The sequence below is a fragment of the Anas platyrhynchos genome, chromosome 8, assembly GCF_047663525.1.
Source record: "Anas platyrhynchos isolate ZD024472 breed Pekin duck chromosome 8, IASCAAS_PekinDuck_T2T, whole genome shotgun sequence".
NCBI lineage: Eukaryota > Metazoa > Chordata > Aves > Anseriformes > Anatidae > Anas > Anas platyrhynchos.
Window position 1 is genome coordinate 36,509,834 of NC_092594.1, and position 22,472 is coordinate 36,532,305.

General features: G+C 41.8%; 1 protein-coding gene across 11 annotated transcripts in view; it reads left to right on the plus strand.

Moving 5' to 3' along the window:
- Window positions 1-22,472, plus strand: part of NFIA (nuclear factor I A) — a 371,189-nt gene that overhangs the window by 237,993 nt on the left and 110,724 nt on the right. For 9 of the 11 annotated variants that reach the window (XM_038183079.2, XM_038183083.2, XM_038183080.2 and 6 more), the window contains one exon: window positions 17,465-17,530. The exons of the other annotated variants lie outside the window; for them this stretch is intronic. In XM_038183079.2, the coding sequence (XP_038039007.1) occupies window positions 17,465-17,530 (66 nt within the window). The remainder of the gene's footprint in view (window positions 1-17,464; window positions 17,531-22,472) is intronic. 11 annotated transcript variants of the gene reach the window in all.

The window sequence follows — 22,472 nt, forward strand, 5'->3', positions numbered from 1 at the left end:
TTAAAAGCCATGGAGTGTTTTTGGGCACTGCTGAGCAATGAGGCGTTGGGTTTTATCACTGACTTTAGACACTTATTTTTAGACTTAAATTTTCTAAATGGAGAAATTCTTTTCTTGGCATAACCATGAAATAACTGATTCCTTAACACGTTAAAAAAATGATTTACTTTCGATAGGAAGTTGAAGGGGGTGGAAGAGCAAACTATTTTAAAGTCTTGCATGTACTTTTCTAACCAGATCATGGCTCCATAGTAATTTGAGAAGGCGAACACAGTTCACAATTGAGGAGTAAGTTAAAAAAACCTGAGTTTGAAATTCATAGGAGGAGAGAGACTTCCTGCTTTGTTCTTATGGTTTGGCATCAAACCAGTCATATGCAAATTTTAAATTGTGCTGCTAAATAGTTAAATAAGCAGATCTAAAGGGTGTAAGGTTCCCAGATCCTTTGTAATATCCACACACAGCTCATTTTATATCTTCTACCAGTACATTCCGAATCACTTTTCTGATTTTATTGAAGAAAATGTCTGGAATTTTGATAGGAAGGACTTGAAAAAGATAGTCGAATCTGGATAAAATATTCATAGATATAAGAAGTTCTAGTACCGGGAAAAGGCTGCTGCGTGCCTTCAAGACTGTTCTTCTAATTTCCTAATTTCTGTTTTCCCTGTTTTCTGTGCTGTTTGTTTAAATAAACTCTACTGGTTCTGTCTTTCACACATCATTGCTTTTTGCTTCAAAGGCTCCTTTTAATAACTCATTCTTTGGTTTAATTTTCTTTTGAACATGAATTGGGCTTCACCAAACACTCTGTATACAGCTCACACCCACAGACGCTGAGAGCAGGGTTGATTCAGTGTACATGTAATTGTGTACGGAGTTACTCTCTGCTGGGCTGGCCGACAGAGTTAAGTTTTCAAACTAGTTTCCATCGTAGCTCTTTATTTTACCAATCCCATGTTTGGGGCTGCAACTTTTCCTCCCTCTTTGTGAAGAACAGACCACACTCCGATTTTGCACAAAATCTTTTCCACCATATGTTTTTAGTAATTGTATAGTAGGGAAAAATCACTTTTCCCTTGTCAGACATTTCTAGTAACACTTTTTTTGTAAAGGCCTTCGTCAGAAGTGGCTGAAATTTGAGACTATTCATGGAAATAGTCCTTCGAGGAGGTTAAGTTTGAGAAAGAAAATAGAAAATACGGTTAAACTGTGATTGAAAAATCGCTCCTGAGCGTGCTCCTAGGAGCCGTGCCCTGTGCTAACAGCAGTCTTTGTGTTTGTGGCGCGGGGCAGGAGTCTGAAAGCTCACCCAGGAGCAGCAGAGGCCGCGTGCTGCCCGTGCAGGACGGCTTGCAGAGGGTGCTGGGCATCGGCCAGCACGGTGCGAGCCCGGCTTTGGCTGCATTGCACGTCTGCTGCTGCACCTGCGCCCTTCGGTGGGCCGTGGCTGTGAATAGGGTATAGACAGAGTGGTCACACAGCACTCGGCATGGCTTTTTTCCCATTTTTCATTTGCTTTTTAGGTTTTTATACCTTGTATGCCATCAAATACGGGTGTCTTGCCGCTGGTCCTCATTCCTTGCACTGGACAAACTACCGTTGGTGGCAACTTCGTGGTGGGGAAGACAGAGGAAGAAAATCACCTTGAAAATGCACATTTTGACACTCGGTGGGCAGAGGCAAATCGGGGCATAGAGAGGAGTCGGGGAACCACGGGCAATCCCAAAAGAGCAGGAGCAGTGCTCTGGGATGGGGAGGTGGATGCAGCACGTAGGGCCTTGGGGCCAGGTAACTGAGGCTCCTGAGTGATGATGGGAATTAGTAATAGTCTTCGTGTCATTAGTATTTTCTGTTTTCCAAAGGCTTTGCAGATTATGGGAATAAGTGGTTAAGTGCAAGGTAACACTGATTCTTTTCAGCGTTCCCAGGGTCTGTAATGGGACCGGCCCGAGGCCCTATAAATAGCTTAGAACATTTTCATCTGTAACATTTGGTGTAAATTGTAACTTTCAGAAACTTATCTTTTATGTGGCGCAGTTTGCTTTTATGTTCCTACTGTCTAATCTTATCTTCCCATGTGCTGAAATATAAAAATTCATTGCAATTATCTTTCCTATAGTAAGATATCAAGGAGTTGGTACATTGTAAGGGGACCGGGTCGAAGTACAATCAACACACATTTTTTTGGGTCTAAAAATATCGGTGCTTCAAAGGTCGGCTAAATGATAAATCCCGTCCTGAGTGTATATATAATACATACGAATGCACACTATAAATTTGTTTTATAGATTTTCATTGAAGCGCTTCACAGGCTGATGATGATAATTTCAAAACGCTTCGAGTTTATCTGAGGTCGCCGGTGCAGCGGGCGAGGAGGCAGCGAGGCGTCGGGCAGGGCCGCGGGACAAGCCGCACGTAGGCGGAGGGGTTGTGGCCCTTTCGGCCGAGGGGGAGGCAGCGGCTTGCCAGCATTTGGCTCTTTGAAGGTGGCGAAAGCCCATCGGGCTGTTTTCTCTCCGAAGTCAGCCAGCCAGCAGCAGCCTTCTCCCGTGGCCAAAGTCGCTCCTGTGGGTTTCAATGGGAACGGGCCCTGGCGTCGCGCTGTTGACTTCTCCTTTGTTCGGCTGCGGGAGCGCAGCTGCTGGAAGTTGTGCTGCCACGGGGAAGCTGGGACGCAGTCCGTGAGGGCAGCGGGATCCGCAGGCACCGGGAGCCAGCAGCGTTTCGAGCAGAGAGCGGGCAGAAATTCTTGCAGAAGGCCTCGCCGTCGCATGTCCCCCCGTGCTCTTTTCCTTTCCATGGGAAAGGAGGGGTTGGACCGAGGCGTTGTAAATAATGTAACTGACCGGAGGCATTTTTAGATGCTCTAACACTAAACTGGATTTTCTCTAACATGCATCCTTTGCTCCTCTCGGGATGGTATAATTTATTTAAGTTAGTGCTCTTGGTATGTCTTTATTAGGAGTGGGAGCAACAGTCAAAAAAGAGGTAGCGGTCAAGGAAACTGAAGGACTCTCGTCTCTTTCTCAAAATAATAAGTATTTTTAAGTAGACCCAGTGTTTCTTCTACCGGACTAAATAAAGCATTCCAGAATAAAACAAACACGTCTTCCCATTTAGGCTTTCATTGCACAAGTCCTGTTGAAATTCATACTAAGAGGGCTTGAGAATTTCCCTCCCATAGCCGATCCCAGCGTTCGGCATTGTGTCCTGCCCGCCTCGCGCTCGGGGACAAACACAGCTGGGTGCTCAGGTCCGTGCTCGCCGGAGCTACGGGGAGAGCTGCCGGTGGTGGGAGCTCATCGAATGGAAACGTCTCACGTGCATTGTCTGCGTGACTGTGAGAAGCACGTCTGGTTTTAACTACACTTTCTGAAGTGTTACAGGCAGTACAGTTGCTCTTTTCACTGGATATTGCTTACTTTTCTTCGGGATCACAAATATTTGAATACAATTATTCAGTCAGCTGGACATCTTTTTCCTCCCATTTCTGCTCAAACAGTAGTAGAATTTGGTGTTGATTTAAAAGACTGTCTGCCTTAAAGCAGATTGCAGAGTTTGCACACTGTGAATTGTAATTAAAGTGTAAGGGGTGCTTATTATGTCAACAACTGGCATGAGAACCCCCGAGCAGCAGGTGACCCCAAACATGTGACGTTTGTGACAGCTAGGATCCTTCTTTCACTGGTTTAGCAATCTGAAAGACCAAATTGAAAGAAGCCCAGAGGCTGTATATTTCATTAAGTCCCAAGGGAAGTGTGGGATACAGCTTCCTTCTGCTTTGCTGGGACGTAGCCAAAAACTTTCTAGAGGCTCTGTTTTTGACAGAGGCTTGCTGAAGGGGGGGAAAAAAACCTTCCACCAATCACCCATAGGACCATAAATTTGACATTTCCCACAGTTTCTTTGAGGCACTGATGTTGCTGTGTCAGCAGTATGTCCCAAATCTTGTGTTGTATTGTTTGAAAAGGAACAGTCAAACTTTCAGGGGAGCTGAAATGTTTTTCTTCATTGTCCAACAGCTCCTCTGCTGCAAAACCACAAAGGATTATAAAACACACCTCTCAAACCGAGGGCTGCTTTTATCCAAAGTAGGTGCCGCGCACATTCACAGAGCCTACATCGTTTTCTGAGGCAGCAGAACACAGACGCTAACATTTCATCCGCGTTACAAAGCAGGCAGTAGAATATCATTTATAGACACATCAGACCCGATTGCGGCATTGATAAGGAAAGGAGCCTTATGAAAACACGGCGCTAAATTTAGCTCCAGCGTAATTCCAGTTGGGTTATGTAAAGAATAAGCTCGGCCCAAAGACTGAATTATGGGTCGTAGCGCAGCCTGTAATTTATTTTAAAATAATCCTAAATTCCGTGTTGGACAAATTCTTCGTCCTCGGTCCCTGCGCCGCATCCCTCCGGTGCTCTTCGGGCGGCCGGCCTTCCCTCGGCTGCTGCTCCGTGCCAGGGAGCCTTCTCGTCTGCGTCACTGAGTTCAACTGAGTTCTTTCCAAAAGGTTTTAAGAAAGAAAATGGCGAATACAGTGCTCGTTCTGTGCCTGCATGCTTTGTTGCTCTCACACGGGGATCTCTCTGCCGTTCTGTACTACTCCACTGCAGCCTTTCCTCCCAGCTCTTTCACGTGCCTTCTGATTCTAGATACTTCCCTTTCTGCGATGGCACCTTATCCCATGGCAGGAGAGGGCATTTTTGTCCTCCTCGAGTCAGTTTGCATATATATGTTTTCAATTAGTCTCGGAAGCTGGAAGGGTTTAGGATTCTTGACTCCTGAACACAATCGTCATCAGTTCTGCCACTGATCTAGTAAGTAGCTCCGGTCAAGTTACTTAACCTATCGAGTCATGCTCCCTCTAGATACTACAGTAGCTAATATTTTACGAAGAAAATAGATCAAGTTAGATAAAGATAAAATAGCTTTAATAGTACTTCTATTTCAAAGGCGTATTTTGAGAATTAATGTTGACGAAATTCTTTGATCTTGGATGAAAGATGCTTTAGAAATGTAAAATATCTTTGTTATTTGTCATCTCTGGCTGTGCAATTTTTCTCAGAAATTAAATTTTCGAAAACACGCGGAAGGTTTCAGTGTAGCTCTGATTGTTCAATTTTTTTTTTAGAAGAGTTTCAGAAAAAGTGACTGGGTTGTTTGTGATTACACATAGTACAAGATGTTGCTTCAGATGCGAGTAATCCGGAGTTGTTAATGCAACTTCCCGTGGCACTCCTGAATTTGGCTCCATAGTTTGATGCTATAAATAATAAAATAACCAAAATGCTGAGGTTGTGAAAGTAGTTTCTGAGCCCTTTCTGCATAGTTTCCCTCATATAAAACCGTGTGCTGTTACCAATCGCATGGGATTGCATCATTATTTCTAACCCTACATGCAGCGCGTGGTCAGACTGCCACCGGCAGAGCTGGTCCCAAGAATTACTTGAGCAGAATCTCAGCTCGGGCTGCAGCAGATGTCTTTCCATTTTCTTTCAGTGCAATATGGTAAAGACCTGCAAACAACCTCTGCCCTGCCAGCAAACAAATGTATGAAAATACTGTTAAAAATGGCAGAGGAAATAGTTGTAAGTCAATGCGATGGTCTATTTTTAATTTTTGGACAACTGCTTTATTTCTTTTGAGCGGTCAGCTTCTAAGTGAGCTCTTTTCCAAATGTAACATTGTACCTTTAACTTTTCGGAAGGTTTGTTTCTGAGAAAACATTAATAATATTTTTATCTGGGAACAGTTAGCTTTTTAGTCCATCTGAAGTTTTCAGCCTCTATAACGTACTGCTTGCTAAAAGGCACACTCAACAATGCATTAAGTGCAACAGAATATTCCTTTGCAGGATTCCCTTTGTTGCAGACATTATTTATGACATTTTAGTCAATATTTGCATGGCAGACTGTCCAAAATTATTTTGTTTTAGGCACATCACTGATAACTGGACCCATATTCTTTATCATTCTTTTACATTCATTAGTCACTCTGTAGTGTTTTTAACATTTTAAAACACTCATGCAATTCAAAGGAAAATAGATTTCAGCCAAAACGCCTTCAAAATTATCTTTTTTCCTTTGAGTTATTCAGCGATTTTTAACACTTCGTATGTTTGATGTTTTTTTCTTTAGTCTCAGCAAGGCAAAGTTTTTGCAGGCTTTGACTACACTAAAGATAGGATTTTGATAGAAAAAATGTGAGGTAAACTGAACTTAATGTGAAAATGTTATCAGACATGGTGTAAGGTGTAGCCAGCCAAAAAAACTGGCTATTTGCCTTCTGTGTAAAAGGTAATTTAAAAAAAAAAAAAAAAATTACAACAAAACTAATTAGCAGATATTCTAATGCAAGAAAATGTTGCTGTTAGTAAAGTTTCTTCAATATGCCAGAAAGCAGATGGTGGCAATGGAATAGCGTTTTCTTTTGCCAGCTTTTCTATATGCTTTCTAAACCTGCAAGAGCTTTTGCTATTCAGTATTCAAATTTCTGACACTCTATGATCTTTTTCATCTTAAAACAGAAATAGAAACTGAAACTTAAAAATGTAATCAAGTCAAGCTGTCTGTTCATCGGATCATAACCATGGCTTTAAAAGTTTGATTAAAATTTTGTCTACACAGTGTAGTTACAGGTTCTGAGAGCTCTGGGCTTTTCTGTTTTTAATTTTCTCCCTCAAAATTCAGTTTTTCAGCACTGGGACCAAGTGAAAACGGATTTTAGGTGGTATTTTCAGAGTCAACACTTCCATCTTAATCTTTTTCAGTGTGTGTGTGGAGGAGGGAATCCTACCTTTTATATCTATATACCCTATTCTTTCATATATTTGTAATGATCCACCATCCTTTGAGATGTAGATACAGTTCCATTTCTCCATTATTTATGGCCGTTGTACCTTAGATTTTGCTGTAACTCAGTGTGGTACCAAGCCTGCAGGATGTTACTTCTCTCTGAGTTTTAACTTCATCTTCTACTTGCGTGGCTTACAAATAGAGGAGAAACACAGAACAAGTAGGCTGCCTACCAAAAGGCTGCTTTTTTTCTGCCCGAGTCTGTGTTGTTGATGCCAACATGATACTGATGCAACAAAACACGTCCTGATTTTTATGGTAATTCTCTGTTCTTCTTTGCAGTCTGCAATATTGTGAGAGTAGAAACATATCCATGGAGCAGCAATCAGTGGCAATTCTTTGTGGGCAAAATCCTATGACTTTTCAGTTGGAGAAAGGCTTTGGGTTGATGGCAATATTTATGCAATTATTTTCAGAAACAAGGCAAGAGAGGGCAAGGTAGGGAGGGAAGGGGGCTATCAAGCAGTTTTTTCTGCTGTATAATTTTATATATAGGGATGTTTTTTTGCCAGCAGTTTAATTTTGCATAAAGCTTAAGAAAACCTGAAATGGAAATTTTTCACATGCCACGTTGAACTCCTCAGAGTGCACAGAACAAGGAAAAGGCATCTGCCAGAAAAAAAAAAAAAAAAAAAAAAAAAAAACAATAAAAATTAAAAATTGGCCACTATAACCAAATATGTACTTAGCAGGGGTTGAAATGGGAGCCAAGAGGAAAGGTGTCAGGTACATCAAAATGAAAGAGAGTTGTGAAAACGGAGCAGCTAGTGTAGATCCATAATAAAAAATAAATGCATGACCTCTGTTCAGATTGCCCCTTCTGTAACTTGGTATTCATGTTATTGACAAAAACTCCATGAAATATTAGTTCACCCTTTCATTATTACTTAAATAATCACACATGTTTTTATTATCAACATTATTTTTCCTTGCGTGAAACAGAATAATCCTTAATAGGAAAAATGGGCCCATTTCTCCAGGAGTTAGCTCTTTTTAAGTATTCTTTATTCTGTTTGAGGTATGGATTCCTACTTGAATTTTATGGTTAAGAGTAGGAAAACGTTGCACCTGTCCTTTAGGAAGAACGAGGAGAGGGAGAGGTTTATGGAGGAGGAGGTTGGGGGTTTTGCCCAGTGTGTTTATTTGGTGAGGGTTTTTCTTTGTTTTTGCTGGCTGATGAAGTCTTGGACGGCTCCGGCAGTGGAGAGAACTTAGCAAGAGGCACAGGCTGAAATATGTGAATGCTCTGATGGTCTCCAGAAACAGCTAGTTTATTAGTGTGGTGTTGAAAAGGCGAGCCTCGGAAAGCAGGTTCAGAAGCCTCCGCTCATTGTCAGGAACACTTTTATTTGCCCTTTGATGGAGGGCAGGTTTGGGCAATTCTTTATTCCTGCCCGCTACGGAAAATCTGGAGAGCCTCCTTGGTCGTGACCTTGCAGCAGTGTGTGCCATGGCCCGGGGACAGGCACCGCACCGCGCTACTGCCCGGGCAGCGAGGATAAAGGATGAGGATGGGCACCGCAGAGAATAGCCTGGGAATACGCAGCTCCCTGCCTCGGGTCCCATAAGGATGAGTTTGTCACAATAAATAAATAGCAAGAGGGTGGGGGGGGGATAAAGATTAATTGGGTGACTGTACTACAGCCAATGGAGTCTCACCATATGGTGGACATAATCCTGCTTTGCTAATGTTAGTTTACTCACCAGTGTAAAATTGCACAAAAGCAGACCTGGAGACTTTTACCAAAGCGACCAGATCTGCTCATCACTCAGTTTCATCTTTACTTGCCTTTGCACGTGATGTAAGGCATTACAAAAGCTGCAATTTAGCCACCTGAACTATTGCTGGTGTTATTGAGTTAGAATCTACTCCAGAGAGAAATGCAGAAACAATTTCTTATTCCTCAAAATATCCAGAAAGGAAAAAAAAAAAAAAAAGTAAGAGAAAGATAACCTGAGAGTGACTGGAAATATCCCTTCTAGGTGACTTTGGATTCACTCTAGCAAGTAATTTTCTAGATAATGTAGTTGAAGGCTTTCTAAGCCAGCATTGCCGTTGCCATTGTAATGGCTGTATCGGTGGGAATGATACTTTATTATCAGCAGCGGCGGCTTGATTGCTCGGCTCCTGGCTTTTTACTCCTTTTGGTAACTGTGCTTCTGAAGGTAAATCACTTAACCTCTATGTGCCTCCTTCATCCCTTCGTAAAGCGGGCACAGTAATGCTCACCTTTCCCACAGAGGTATTGTAAAGCTTAGTTTAATGTTAATAAGATGTTTTAATTTCCAGGATAAAAGGATGTTCTATAAATACACATTAGAAGTAATAATACTTTTAATGTATACCATTACTCTATAACAGTGCTTTTCTAGTTTTAGAAATTTTTTATTGGTTTGCAATTATTACAGAATCCGTTTTTGTTAATTAAAGATTGACATTCGGGCAAAATTCGTTGAATTGTTCTATAAATTCACCTCTGCGTGCGCTGCGCATGCCCGGAGCCGCGCTCACCTGCACTTTGGGATCATCAGTATGGCCCTTTGGCTTTTAAAACAACTCTTCGATGCGTGTGCTCAGAAGTTTGATGGCTCCTAAATAGAATGGTTCAAATATTTCAAAGCACTTGAGATTCGTATAGTGTGAAGCAATTTAAAATTATTGTACTGCAATTAATTTTAAATAACTGAGCACTGCATATGTCTAGAAACCCATACAGATCCAAATGGAAGCTCTCTAAAAATTGAAATGATTCAATAAATTTAAATCACTCTGAAGAAATGGATGTAAGTACTGTAAATCATTTTGTGAGGGGGATAGGCAAATTTTGTAGAACTGAATCTGAGGGTAGAGACTCTAATTAGATTTTTTATTTTGGGGTTTATGATGATGAAATGTAGGTTAATTTATATTTCCTAGGGATATGAGGGCAGCTCTTGTTGATCCATATGGTTCCCTGTAGCTCTTACATAGGCTGCTTTTTTTTTTTTTTCATTTCCCAAGATTACAGAAACTTAGCAATCCAACTTTGCACATATTTTTTTTCCATTACAAATATCTTTCCCTCCAAATCTGTATAAAAAGACATGAGAAAAATATTGGCCCACAGCTAGAAATGCCAAGTGTATTTTTAAATGCAGCTAAAAAAGTACTGCAGAATTAAACGCCGTACAGCATGGAAGCTAACATTTCGCGGAGCTGGGCTGCTCAATGAATATGAATTGCCATCAGCCTTAACCACCGGCTCAGGTAGGGCCTGTATCTGCAGATACCAACGCGGATTACTGCCTGATGGCGGTCCGCGAGCCTACAGCGCGCTCCTTTCCCCACAGACGTATTAGGAAGACGCTATCTGATGGAGGAAGGCTGCTTGAAAACACTGCCGCGAGACCTATCGGGAGCGGTGCCGTTGGCTGTAGATCAGCTCCAGGAGAGCGGGCGTGCGTGGGATCCTCCACCCCGGCCCTCGCTGTAGGGTTTCGGTTCTTCCCGAGCACCAGAGCCAAGAATTGGGGCCGCGCACGGCCTTCGCCAGGCCCTGCCATCCCACTGCCCCCCTACCACCTGTGGAGGGTCGGGATGGCGCGGCCTTGCTCCTGGCACGCGCGTTTCCCCCGGGGACGTTCGCTCGCCGGGGCCCGGCCGCCGGCCTCACGGGTGGGCCAAGGCCTGTGGCGGCTGTGGGGCCGCTCTGACGGCCCCCGTTAGGGCCAGTGGGGATGAACATTGCGTGTGGGGTTTGCTCCAGGGTTGGTGGGCTCCTCCGGGGCCAAGGAAGCGCGGAACGCGAGAGGGGCCCCTCTTCAGGGTCTTCCTTAAGGCCTTACCTTACTTTTAGACAGTTGTCATTATCTTTGTCTAAAGGTCATGGCTAAATTGAATAAAAGGAAAGCTGTGTGTTCCTGTCGATGCACAATGGCAGTATTGACTTTCCTAATCCAGTTTGCTGAGGGGTGAGAGAATTAAATTAGATATCTAAGCACAGAAATTGAGAGCCTTTGAAAACAAAGATAAGGAGACAGCCTGTATTTTCCTTTTCCTGGGAGCTCTGGGCTCAAGATTTTGCAGGTGTGTCATCTGATCCATGGCTTGCATCGATCAAAACTGTGCCAATGCATATTTAATTAGCAAGGGGACCCTGGATGCATTATGGCCATCATCCCTATATTGAATGGACTGTCAGACTTTCTGAATGCCTCCCCACCCCCCCGCTTCGTTGTTTGGGGAGCTTCTGCATTTTGTCTGAGCAGCTAAAAGTTTCTTTGTTTTTAGCTGGTGATGCATACAGCACCACTGAGGAGAATACAAACAAGTAAAGTCCTAAAGTGTTTATTTTGTCTAGGAAAAAGGGCTGAACCAATTTGAATCCTCTGGGTAACGGATTTTTGTATCTCTTGGAATTAAAAAAACACAGTCGCATGATGTTTACTTTAAGAATATTTTATTATAACAAATAAAATCTGTGCTGTGGGATTTCTTAAGGAAGCCTTTGATGACAATTTGAATTAAGTCAAAATTAACGTTTGCTACTGCAAAGGAATAAATAGAAAATGTTCCAGAAATGAATCAGTAAGCAGGAATCAAAGGCTGTAAACTGTTTTAAAAACAAACATTTAGAAGTGAATCAAATACTTGTTTGTAATATCAAGGAACAAATATGGGAATACACAGATTCCCCGCATTCTAGGCTATCACACGATAGCAGTAAATCATTTATGGGCTAGTGAGAACAAAGAAAGTTGATTTAAAATGAAACCATTTTGATACAGCTCTAGGGTCTCATAGCCTTCTGGTGAAGTGGCGTGTTTTTCTTCTTGCCGATGACGAGGGAGGTAACCCGAAATTTTCGCGTCCTGAGAAGTTAGCCCTGGAGTTGGGGAGATCTTTGTTTGCATCCACCTTGTTACAAAGCCGCCCCGGCAGACAGAGTGTTGCCTGATAAACAGATGTAATACACAAAGTCTGCTCACAATAAAGAGCAACAGACTGTGGGCACATGTTTTGGTCTCATTCAAACTCATCAGCATAGTCTAGCTAGCTGTTTTGTTGCTAGTCTACTTACGGGGTAGCTTAGTAGCGTCTTACTGGTGAAGTAACAAGGAGTTTTTTTGCCACAAAAGTTTTGTGGCAAGGGCTCACGGGAAAATCATTTGCATACATCTTGTTACAAAGGCTGACTACTTCCTGGCTTAGACAAAGTGTTGCCTGATAAACAGACTTAACACACAAATGTCTGTCTGGAATAAACAACAGCAAGCTTTGATTTACATTTCCATTATCAAAGATAATCTCTTTCCCAGTGTACAGGAATTAAGAGTCCTTGCCTGATAAAAAACCAGGCTGGCATGGCGGGGATTTTACCACTGCAGCACCCGTCTTCGTCAGCTGAGGGGCTGTGGCACGCTGTATTGGGGGGTATAAAAGAAACCTGGAAATCTGGTACGGATATTTGTACGTGTGACGGTGAGGTGGATGATAATGAAGCACTTTGAACTCCCTATAAAAGTTGACTTGAAAGCGATGGCTCGCGTTAAACAGAGACCCAGGCCTTCCTTAAATGAAATAGTAGTAGCCACCAAAATAGCCATAAATAATAATTGTAGCATACATGGAGCAATGCATATGTGTTTATGTTATAACGTGTAATGAAGGGAAAGTGAGTGTAAAAAGCCTCAGTCCTGTTGCTGGTTTCTGTTTGTAAATCCCTTAAGCTCACCACGTAAGGTTGTGTATAAAGGAGCATGATTTAGATTTTTTTAAACATATATAAATCTTTGGTAGAATCCATGCCCAAAATTATAGATGAAAAATTTATTGCATGAACACAACCCAGCCATATAAATATTTTATTACAAATAGGACTCTGAAACTTGAATAAAATATGTCAGTTTATTATACGGTATTTCCCCCCCTAAAACATGATATGAATGGAAAATTTAACTTCTGCACTTCCCCGGTGCGCCGAGGAGGTGCGGGGCTGGCGGAATCGGACAAGGAGCCCACGCTCCTTGGCCTCAGAGCAGGCTCGACATGGGCAGCGGCACCGCCGGCCGGTTTTTTCGGCAAGGCTTGGCCATCGCCCGCGTGCCCTTCTGCTGGAGAGGGCTGGGTTTCGCTTGGGGCTGCCTCTTCCTAGGTCGGAATAATCCGACACCCGGTGAGGCGCTTTGTCCGTGCCACCCGAGGCTGGAGTGTGCAAAGCGCGGCGTGTCGAGGAAGTGTGAGTGTCCAAGAAAACGTCCCGTTTTTTCCCAAGTCGCGTAGCCAAGGAGTAGTTTAACACCGGGAAGTGCCATGACGCTCGGCGTGGTTTTTTTGTTGTTTTTTTTTTTTTTGCAGAGGAGCGTAACAGCTCTTCACCGTCTGTGTCGTGGTCTACGAAAAAGAACAACATTGTCAGTCTGTTGACATTGGTCCTGTCCACGGGCCAGACTTTCCTGGGAATGTTTTATTCTCTCCAAACAATGGAGCGCTCCCTTCCAGAGCAGCGAGCCTTGCCTCCACGCAGCCGTCGCGCAGCCAGGCTGTAACCCACTCCTGCTGCAGCCGAAAATGAAAATTACGTCCTGAAAAGTCCCGAGCTTTGGCTGGGGCTGAAGTGCAGCTGGAGGCCGTGCAGACTTGGGCTTGGGCACCACCGCCTCGATCGCACCAGGGCAGCCAGACAAGGAACAGAAAATAGAGGCAGAGTAGAGAGTGCTACTTCAGGAAAAATACCCTGTTTTTTGTTTTTTTCTTTTTTTCTTTTTTTCTTTTTTTCTTTTTTTTCTTTACCCCTTAATCGTACTTGATTCTTGGAAGGAGAGAGTAAAATCTCTTTGACATTATTTTCATTGTTTTCCCGCAGTTGTGGCTGGTGCCAGGTCTGCTCGAGCTTCTCCTGGCCGGTAACCTGGACTCAAGTGTCCGTACTCGTGCTAACTCCAGCACGTTGAGGGTTAAAAATCCCAACCACTAACTTTTCTTTAACCAAAAAAGCCCCCAAATAAAACCCATTGTGCTATTCAAGGTTAAGCTTCCTTAAATATAAAACTAGATTCCTGGGTGATTTTATTTTTTTTTTTAAATCAGCAATCTTAATAGTGGTTCCTCACTATAATATTTCCAACTCCATCTGAAATCATTTAAATCCTCCCCTTAATAACATGCACTTTATTGTAATATACAGATTCTTTGGCTTCCTACCAGCCTTAGCTTAAGGCACCAATGAAACTCGTTGCCGCAGGGGGCCATGGATTCAAGAGGGGCTCGCATCTACTGTATATTTTGTTTTGTATGTTTTCCAATGGCTCTAATTATTGCAGGTGGTAGAATTTAACTGGCGGTGTTGTTGCTAAAGAAAATAGGCATAAAGTGTATACTGTTTTGCAGAGTGGCTATCAAATATATAGAAAAGAGAAAATCAAATGAATTGTTAAACTGCTCTATAGTAAGTGATTTTATTGATTTAATGCAAATGCTTATGAAAACGATCTTCCATTTATATCAATTATGTATGGGCAAAAATTAATTTATTCCTCCGGTCACCTGTTTGGCTAACTGACTCAGCAGGACACACTTTCCCCCTCCTGTTGTATCCCAGCCCGCAAAAGAATAAACATTCAGAAAACTGGAATTTTAAAGTTTCCATGTGCAAAACAACAAAAAAGCCCCGACAGGAGTTACTGCCAACTGCTGAAAAAGCAGAGAGCGAGCTGGGGAGGGTGAGCAAGACTCTCTCGTCCTAGGCAAGACTGTAAAATACAACGGCTCTGATTTTGCCAATCCCTTAACCATGTGGCGGCACATTTATATGTACCGGATCATCTGCGGCATCTGAATAAAATCAGGGAAGCAAAATTCTGCATATAAACATTTTGGCTAAGTGCCTTAACTCAGTCTTCTTATCTGGGGTTTCCACAAGATGCCACCTTGCATAACAATGCCGAGCGTACGCTTGCCCAGTGCACATTTTCGGTAGCCTTCCGTGCTCTCTGCCGCAGCGTATATTGTTTTTAATTCTGCCTCCTCCTGCTTTTTATTGCCCCATGCCTCGCCACGAAGAATACTGCTGAAAGCTTTTGTTGTCTATTTAAAAAAAATAAAAATAAAAAATAGTATTTAATTTCAGCAGAAGGGGTGGGCTGCAGGAAACCAGAATTTAGCAAAATGTATCACAGTAGCCGGGGTAATAAAAGAAGAAAGTTAAGATTCAGTGTGCAAACAAATGCCCTGTGGTCAGTAGAGCCTCTCTTTTGCGCCTAGCCCTGGTGTTGGAAAAGCAGCCCCGAGTGCAAACAAAAGTACTTTGTGTCTCAAAACCCAGGAGCAGTTCCCGACGTGCGCGCTGCTCACGGGCTGCCGAGCTTTGCTGGGCGAAGGTGCCAGGCAGGGGGCTGGAGAGCGTCAGCTCCGAGCCTGGCTCCGGCGTGTGCCACCGCGCCCTCGTCCCTCGTGCTGCTTCACCGGCTTCGGTATCGTTTCGGGGGGAAAACAGGCTTTGAGTCTCATATTTGTGCAGCAACTTTATCAAATAGCATCGGTTGTTGTGGGATTGTAACCCTACTTGGAGCATAAAGCCCAAACGCGGATTGAGCTGGGGCTTCTCGAAGGAAAACAAAATCCTGGAGAGTAAGCGAAAGCCTCGTGCATGCCCTGTAAAATGAAATACGTCGGATGTGGGTTTTGAATGTTGACTCAATATTTTACATTTCTAATATGTTACCTTTGTGGCTACCTTTGTGCCATCGGAAACGTGAAACTTCCTGCCAAAATCTAGTGTCCAGAATATAACAGCAGTGTGCCTCTTACCCGGTAGCCTATCTGCTCTCACTGCTTTCAGCTTTGTTAAAGATAGCCCCAAAAATGAATATTTAAAACAAAATTGCAGAAGTAAGAGTAAATTATTCCATTGGATTTCATTGTAGAAATTTTTTAAAAATTACAAATATAAAGGAGAGAAAACAGGCTCTGGACACATGGAGAAGCATACAAATTTTTAGCAGAGCTTCATTTATTTTAAATAGAAATATCAGGATTTAAGCATTTTTTTGCTAATTTTCGGAATATTTATATTCTGAAATTTATCAATATTTGTTTTGTGAGTACATTTTTTTACATGTAGTTTTTAATTTATACAAGATTGCCCTCTAAGCTTCTGAATGATACCTAATGCATACAGTCAGCAGGTAAAAAAAAAAAAATTTGAATATTTAAAATAGGCATTTTCTTTATAGTGCTCTGCGGTAATTAAAATCTTCATTTGCTTAAAAGCAAGGAACCTTTTTAAAGCAATAAATTAGCATTGCTTGACCCAAGGTCACTAGTAGTACTGCTTCTTCCAGCGCTATTAATACCTCAAAGAAAAAGAAGGGGTGGTGTTATCACTCTGTTGCAATAGAAGTAAGATTTTCAATTTAATCACAGTTAAGTGTCATGACCTTTTGATCTTGCATTGACTTCTCACTGAAATGTGGTCAAATTTCAGACAGCTAATTCTAAACTCTGCAAAGTCAAGGTGAAGTCAGAAAATAGGTTCGCCACGAATGGAGGTGTTTTTGATGCAATAGCAAGTGGTTTCGTTTCCTAAGTTTTGTTTCACTGCAAAAAAACTTTTTTTTATGGGCTCAATAAATTACAAAACAATTTCTGGAGGAAAAAAAAAAAAAGAAAGAACTTTTTTTTTCCTATTTTCATGAATTGCAAAAACAGTAATTTGAATTTGATGGGTTTATATTTTTTTTATTTATATATATATATTTTTTCTCCCATAGGTAGAGTCATTTTTTCCAGTCCTTAGTGTTAGAAATAATTAAGAAGGAAGACAGGATTTGTCTAAAGCTTCTACTAAGAATAATTTTCAAAGTGAAGAGCAATCTTCTTAACATAGAGTTAATAATGTGTAAAAAAAAAAAAAAAAAAAAAAAGCAAAACATTCATATTTACACACATCCTTTTACAGGTCATTTTATTATTTCAGGCAAATATATTGTGTTGGTTGGAGACTGTTAGCTGGGAGTTTGTAGGACCCATTGTTTGTACAAGTTCTAAAGCAGTTCGTCGAGTGTCTGATCTCGTTTATAGCACTGCAAATCAGGGTAATACCGTTCATTTCAGTGGTCTTGGAGCACCGTAAGCACTGCGAAAGTATGGCAAAAATCATCTCATCTATCAGTTTTGCAGATTTTGTTTCAGAACTGTGTAGACAACAATCTCCACGACTTTGTAGTGTTGCTTAGTTACCTTTATATGCAAGCTTCAAAATCTGTTTTGAGACTTTACTATGTGTTGGATTAAGGCTCTGGCTTGTATACAACATAGAGGCTGCATTATAAAAAACATGTAGGAGAGTAGTTTAAATATGCCTTCTTTAAAAAGAAGGATTCTCAAAGCTTAATTTATTCAAGCACACACACCAAGCACTCTGTGTAGTGCCGTAAACAAGATTCCCTTTTTTTTTCTAGCAAAAAATCTTACCTAGGCACGGGACTTTTGCATTATCATGTCCTGGTGCAACATTCTTGTCCTTAGTTTGTACTCTCAGCCTTTTGAGGAAGTCTGGCGCCTCTGATCTATTTTCCACAGCAGACCCTGTAATTTTTGGCTGTATTTTATGTTTTTCAGATTCAAGTCAATCTGAAAGTCCCAGCCAGCCAAGTGAAGCTGATATTAAGGACCAGCCAGAAAATGGTAAGTTCTTACCTGCTGCTCCTGCTTTGGGATATTAAAACAGCCCATATTTATTAAGAATTTTTCCTATGTCTAATATAAAAGGACTATTCAGAATAATTGACATGGGATAGGTGCAGATAGGTTGTGTACTCTCCTCATAGTTCAAATGCTGCTTTTTCACTAATCTAAGTAGCATTTGTTTCTCTAGTCCTGGAGAGAGACATTTTTTTTCCTTTAAAAATCATTTTAATTAGGGAGATGCCATTAAAGAGCCTGCTGTATGCAACCCTTATCCTTATTCCTCCGTAGCAAAGGCTTTCAGTCCCTGGGCCGTGAGTCATGACCCCCTAGGGGTGTGTACTTCATCGCTTTCATTTTTATCTATGTGCTTTTAACTTCATTTTGTTTATTGATGCTCTCACATGACACACTGAAGTACCTAACTTTCGGTACGTGGCCAGCCATCATTTTAGAGTGTAGGATCTCAAGACAGTCCCATGAAACAAAATGGTTGCTTTGAAATATGTTTCCGCAGACCCATTCTCTGCTGCAGAAACTTGCTAAGCAAAACTGAGCAGCAACACTCCAAACGTTGCAGTTTCAGGGCAGGACTGCACACCTATGAACATAGCAGCTGCTCGGGCAGGTACCCACTGCAGGAATGATACAGGTGCCACCAGCATCGTCTGTATTATTTATGAGTGTGCTTTAAAGGCTGTGGATACTAGGGGTAAGCAGCACAGGGAGGCTCGAGGATAGCTTGTTGCGCCGTTTTCTCTGTGTGTTTGCAGGAGTAGGGCTTCAGGTTGTAGGCGCTCGATCTTATTTGGAGGTAGCAGTGGGATTGTGGATTTGGGGAACACGAATATTCTGTGAATGGGGACAGCTTAAAATTAGAAGCAATTGCTTCTACTGAATCGATGGCTTCCATTGTAAAATAACATTAAAAATGTAATAATAGCAAATTTATGTAGGGAATGTATGTGAAGGGATAGGCATATGTGTGAGGGAACAGCTTCTTGTTCTTTTTATGTTTAAGTGAGGTAGAACTCAACAGGTTCTGTTCACCCATAGGCAACTGAGGTTTTCTTTACTACTTCTTATAGTTAGGACTTAAAAGTAACGTCTCCCAAAGTGAAACCGAACTAAGCAACTGTTATTCATAGTTTTTCCTGACTGTTTATTTGTAAACAGATTTTTTTATGTATATATATATAAGACTTATATGTAGGAGGGAAATCCAGTGTACTGGAGTGCACTGCTTATACACAAAATAAGAACTTTGGTGAATGATTTGGGTCTCTGGAACCTGTCACCATTCAGGGGACATTTAAATCCACCTATTGTAGAACTATTTTATCTGTAATAATAGAGATGTGACTGCCCTTTCAGAGAGCAACTATCTGCTTTTGCCTCAAATCTTCACAGAGCATCCCTACAGCTGTGTGAGTGGTGAGTGTGTGTTTTGAGGACTTTATTAGTAACCGGCCAAGCTGCGAGCTGAAATGAGGTTGAAGGGCTGCGTTCAGATCGGGGCTGCATTTGGATCAGGGTTTAAGTGGCAGATAGAATTCACAGAAGAAGAGGTTGAGGTACATGAACACTTAAAAACATGAGTGTGTATTATAGGGCACAGGGCCCGCTGGGCTGGTAAGATTTTGGCTTCGGGGGATTCCTGTATTTTCCTCCCACTGAAATCTGAAAGGTTTCATGTTTTGATGGGTTTCGTACTGCTCATCTCCAAGTATACCATCTTAAAACATTTTTGTTGTTTTTGAAAGACAGTGCCTAATTTCTCTTATCAATCCTGTTCACAGAAATTCTAATTTGTAGCCAAAGGATTGCGAGGTTAAGAGAAGAACTGACTAAACTGTGATTTTTGTTCTGCCAATTCTTGGATTTTTTTTCTGTGTGGAATATGTTGCCTATGTTTATTAAATCATATTTTAATTTAGAATGTATTAGGCACCAAGCATGTTATTATTTCATGTTTAGATAATATTCTTTCACAGCTATTAAACCACAGTTCTTCTTACCCTGCAGTTTCTCAGTCTTAAGGAAGCTCGTTACTCAACCACCACCACGAAAAGCAGCAATGTCAGTGTTTAATAATGTAAAATCTGTAAAAGCCTAGTGAAATGAAATATCTCTGATTTGGAGCCTGAGTCTTCCTTGTAAAACAAGCTTTTAGTGAATTCTTGGAACTTCGCTGGTGACCTGTTAAAGGTACTTTTTTTTAATAAACAGGAAAAAGATTTTTCTTTTTCTCATTTTTACTAAAGGGTATTTTTTCCCACCACAGCAGAATCCTCCTAACTAATTACGCACCTTTTGCAGTGCCTGTGTGGGAGATTTTCTTTACAAATGCATCTAATGCAGGCTGTTGGCCCTAAAGGGGCTGCTCCCCCTGGGCAGACGCTGAGCTCATTCTCAGCACACACAGCCCCCAGCTTGCAGTGTACCCAGCCTGTAGATCAACACAGATCTGCAGCTCTTATCTACTGAACGTGAGGATGAAAGCAAAACTGCAGGCTTTAGAAAATGAAAAACTGCACGCACAGAAACGGACACAATAAATCATATTAACTGCGTTGTTCTACACTTGCTGTAGACCCACTTCCACAGGGCCTGATCCAACTCCCTCTGGAGTTGATGGGAGTCTCGTAATTGATTTTACTGAGAGTGGGAATGAGCCCACACAGGGAGGATTTTTATTTTTTATTTATTTTTTTAAAAATCAAAGAAAAATAGCATTATGAATAATCTCATTCCCACTGATGCTAACAGCAAAATGACCAGATTGAGGGCAGGTTTGGAATCACTTTGCGCGTGTTTCTGTGAGGCACAAAGAAGCATATCGATTAAGTACTACCTTTTACATGCATGCATTCCTTCATTTTAAAAAAATAAATCTTTAAAGGCCTTGTGAGGGTTATACAGCCTCTCTACTTGCCTGTTAATATCCTTTCTGTTCCACTCCATAAATTCTAGAGCTATTTATTATACACATATATTTTGCATACCTTGAGTAATGTAGGTTCAAAAGGGTCAACTATACAGCCCTGAAAAGAAGGCCTCCTACTACAGATTTTAATTTATCATTTTAATTTGTATGTGTTATTTAGAAAAACCTGTATGTCTAACCTTCATTAAAGTGAAGTTCACGGGGAAAAAAAGCTTTTATTTTTTAGAGCCACCCCTCTTCTCTAGTGGGCTTTACAGTTGCATTTTATGGAGCAGAATCATCTCGGAGAGAGAAGATGGTGACACCTTCTGCTCTCAGTGGTGGCTCTAACACAAACTCTAACCTGTACTTCAGCCTTCATTAAGCCAGAATCATTTTCAGGCCCTTACCTGACCTCTACTGCAAAAATTTACAGAAATAGTAAGAACTTTATTTTTTCAAAAGAGAGAGATTGAGAGAATCCCGCATGCTGGCCATGAAAGGCAAGCACGCAGGCAAGACGAGGCTTATTCATGCTTGGTCCACGGTCGAAATGTCTTGTCCTAGAACTAGGGAGGAAGCTAACCTGTGAGCAAACAGTGTGCATGGTGCTGCTGTCCCCTCGGTCCTTTACCAAGGGAAAGAGCTTCTAAGGGAGAAAAAGAAAACCCAGAACCCAGAACGCGTCTGTTTGTTACGTGGGTGAGGAAATTTGCAGGAGGGATGTTGAAAGAAGCACGCAACTTCATTTGAAAGGCAGGAGCGTGTTCAGATGTCCTGATATTTTGCTCAAATGAGTGTGCTTTTTTTTTTTTTTTTTTCTGACCAGCTGGGTGGAACACCCGCGTGGAAAATTCCCCACTTTTGTAGTTGCCTAATGGTATGTAAAAGCTTCATTTCAGTTGGCACCGCAAAGCGATTTTGCAATTCACCCAATCAAAAAAAAAAAAAGAAAAAAAAAAAGATTATTGATTTTAAGAACTTGTTAAACGCGCTGGTTCAGTGTTGATTTTTATAAACAAACTAGTTTTCAGCGAACTGAGGGTGACAAAATGGCTAGGCTGATGTAGTGAAGGGACTGCGTGCCTGGGGATCAGCAACAACTGAATTCCAGGCTCAGCACTGCCGTGGACTCTCTCTAGGGCTTTTATTCTTTCTTTCAGTCATGGAAACGGCTATCGGATAGGTTTTCTTTTTGTAAATGGGATTATTTTAAACTTTCGCAGGAAAACTTTTCAGTCTTTTTGTCTGCAAAGCGGGGAGGGTTGTGATGCTAGCTTTCGGAGATTCACCGAGTATTAAAAGCCAAATCCTGCTCTGCTCTGGCAGGAGTTTAACTCCGGAGGAAGGCAGAGCACAGCCTGGTTAATAACGCTGGTGCAGGGCAGTGAGGGTGCTGCCAGCCCTCCACCGGGCGAGGTGTGTGCTTGGCATGGTAGCACTGGAGGATCCCTGACTGCAGCATGCAGGTAGGGGCGAAGCGTGCTGCGTAAAGCCAGGGAACGTCGTGTCACTTCTGCAAACACCTGATGGCTCCCGAGCTTGTGTTCCCGCGATTCGATCACTCGGGTCGGTGGCACACCACTTTAATTGCAGATCAGCGACTTCTTTTTAAAGAAGTTGGTAAATTCTCCCGTTTCAAGTGAGCGAGACAGCAGTCATTATTACAGCTGATTACAAGCGTGTGCCAAATTCATTGCTCAAACAAATTATACAGAGGGAGAGGCATTAATCTGAAAAAATAAAAATGTTTAATGCCCAAACCGAATGCTTTTTACTTTTAATGTATTCTTGCTGCTTTGAGCTGCAAGTACCTTAACAGCACTGCAGGAAATGAAAGGCACATTGTTCTTTGTAACATTAAAAAAAAAAAAAAAAAAAGAAAAAAGAAAAACAATGATGTACCGTAACTCACAGAACTCGTTTTTCAGCCCCGCAGTAATTACACCGGACTTGTAAATATCATCCGTGAATTCTTCGCTTAAGTAGGGCCGGACTGGGGCATAAAACCTTACC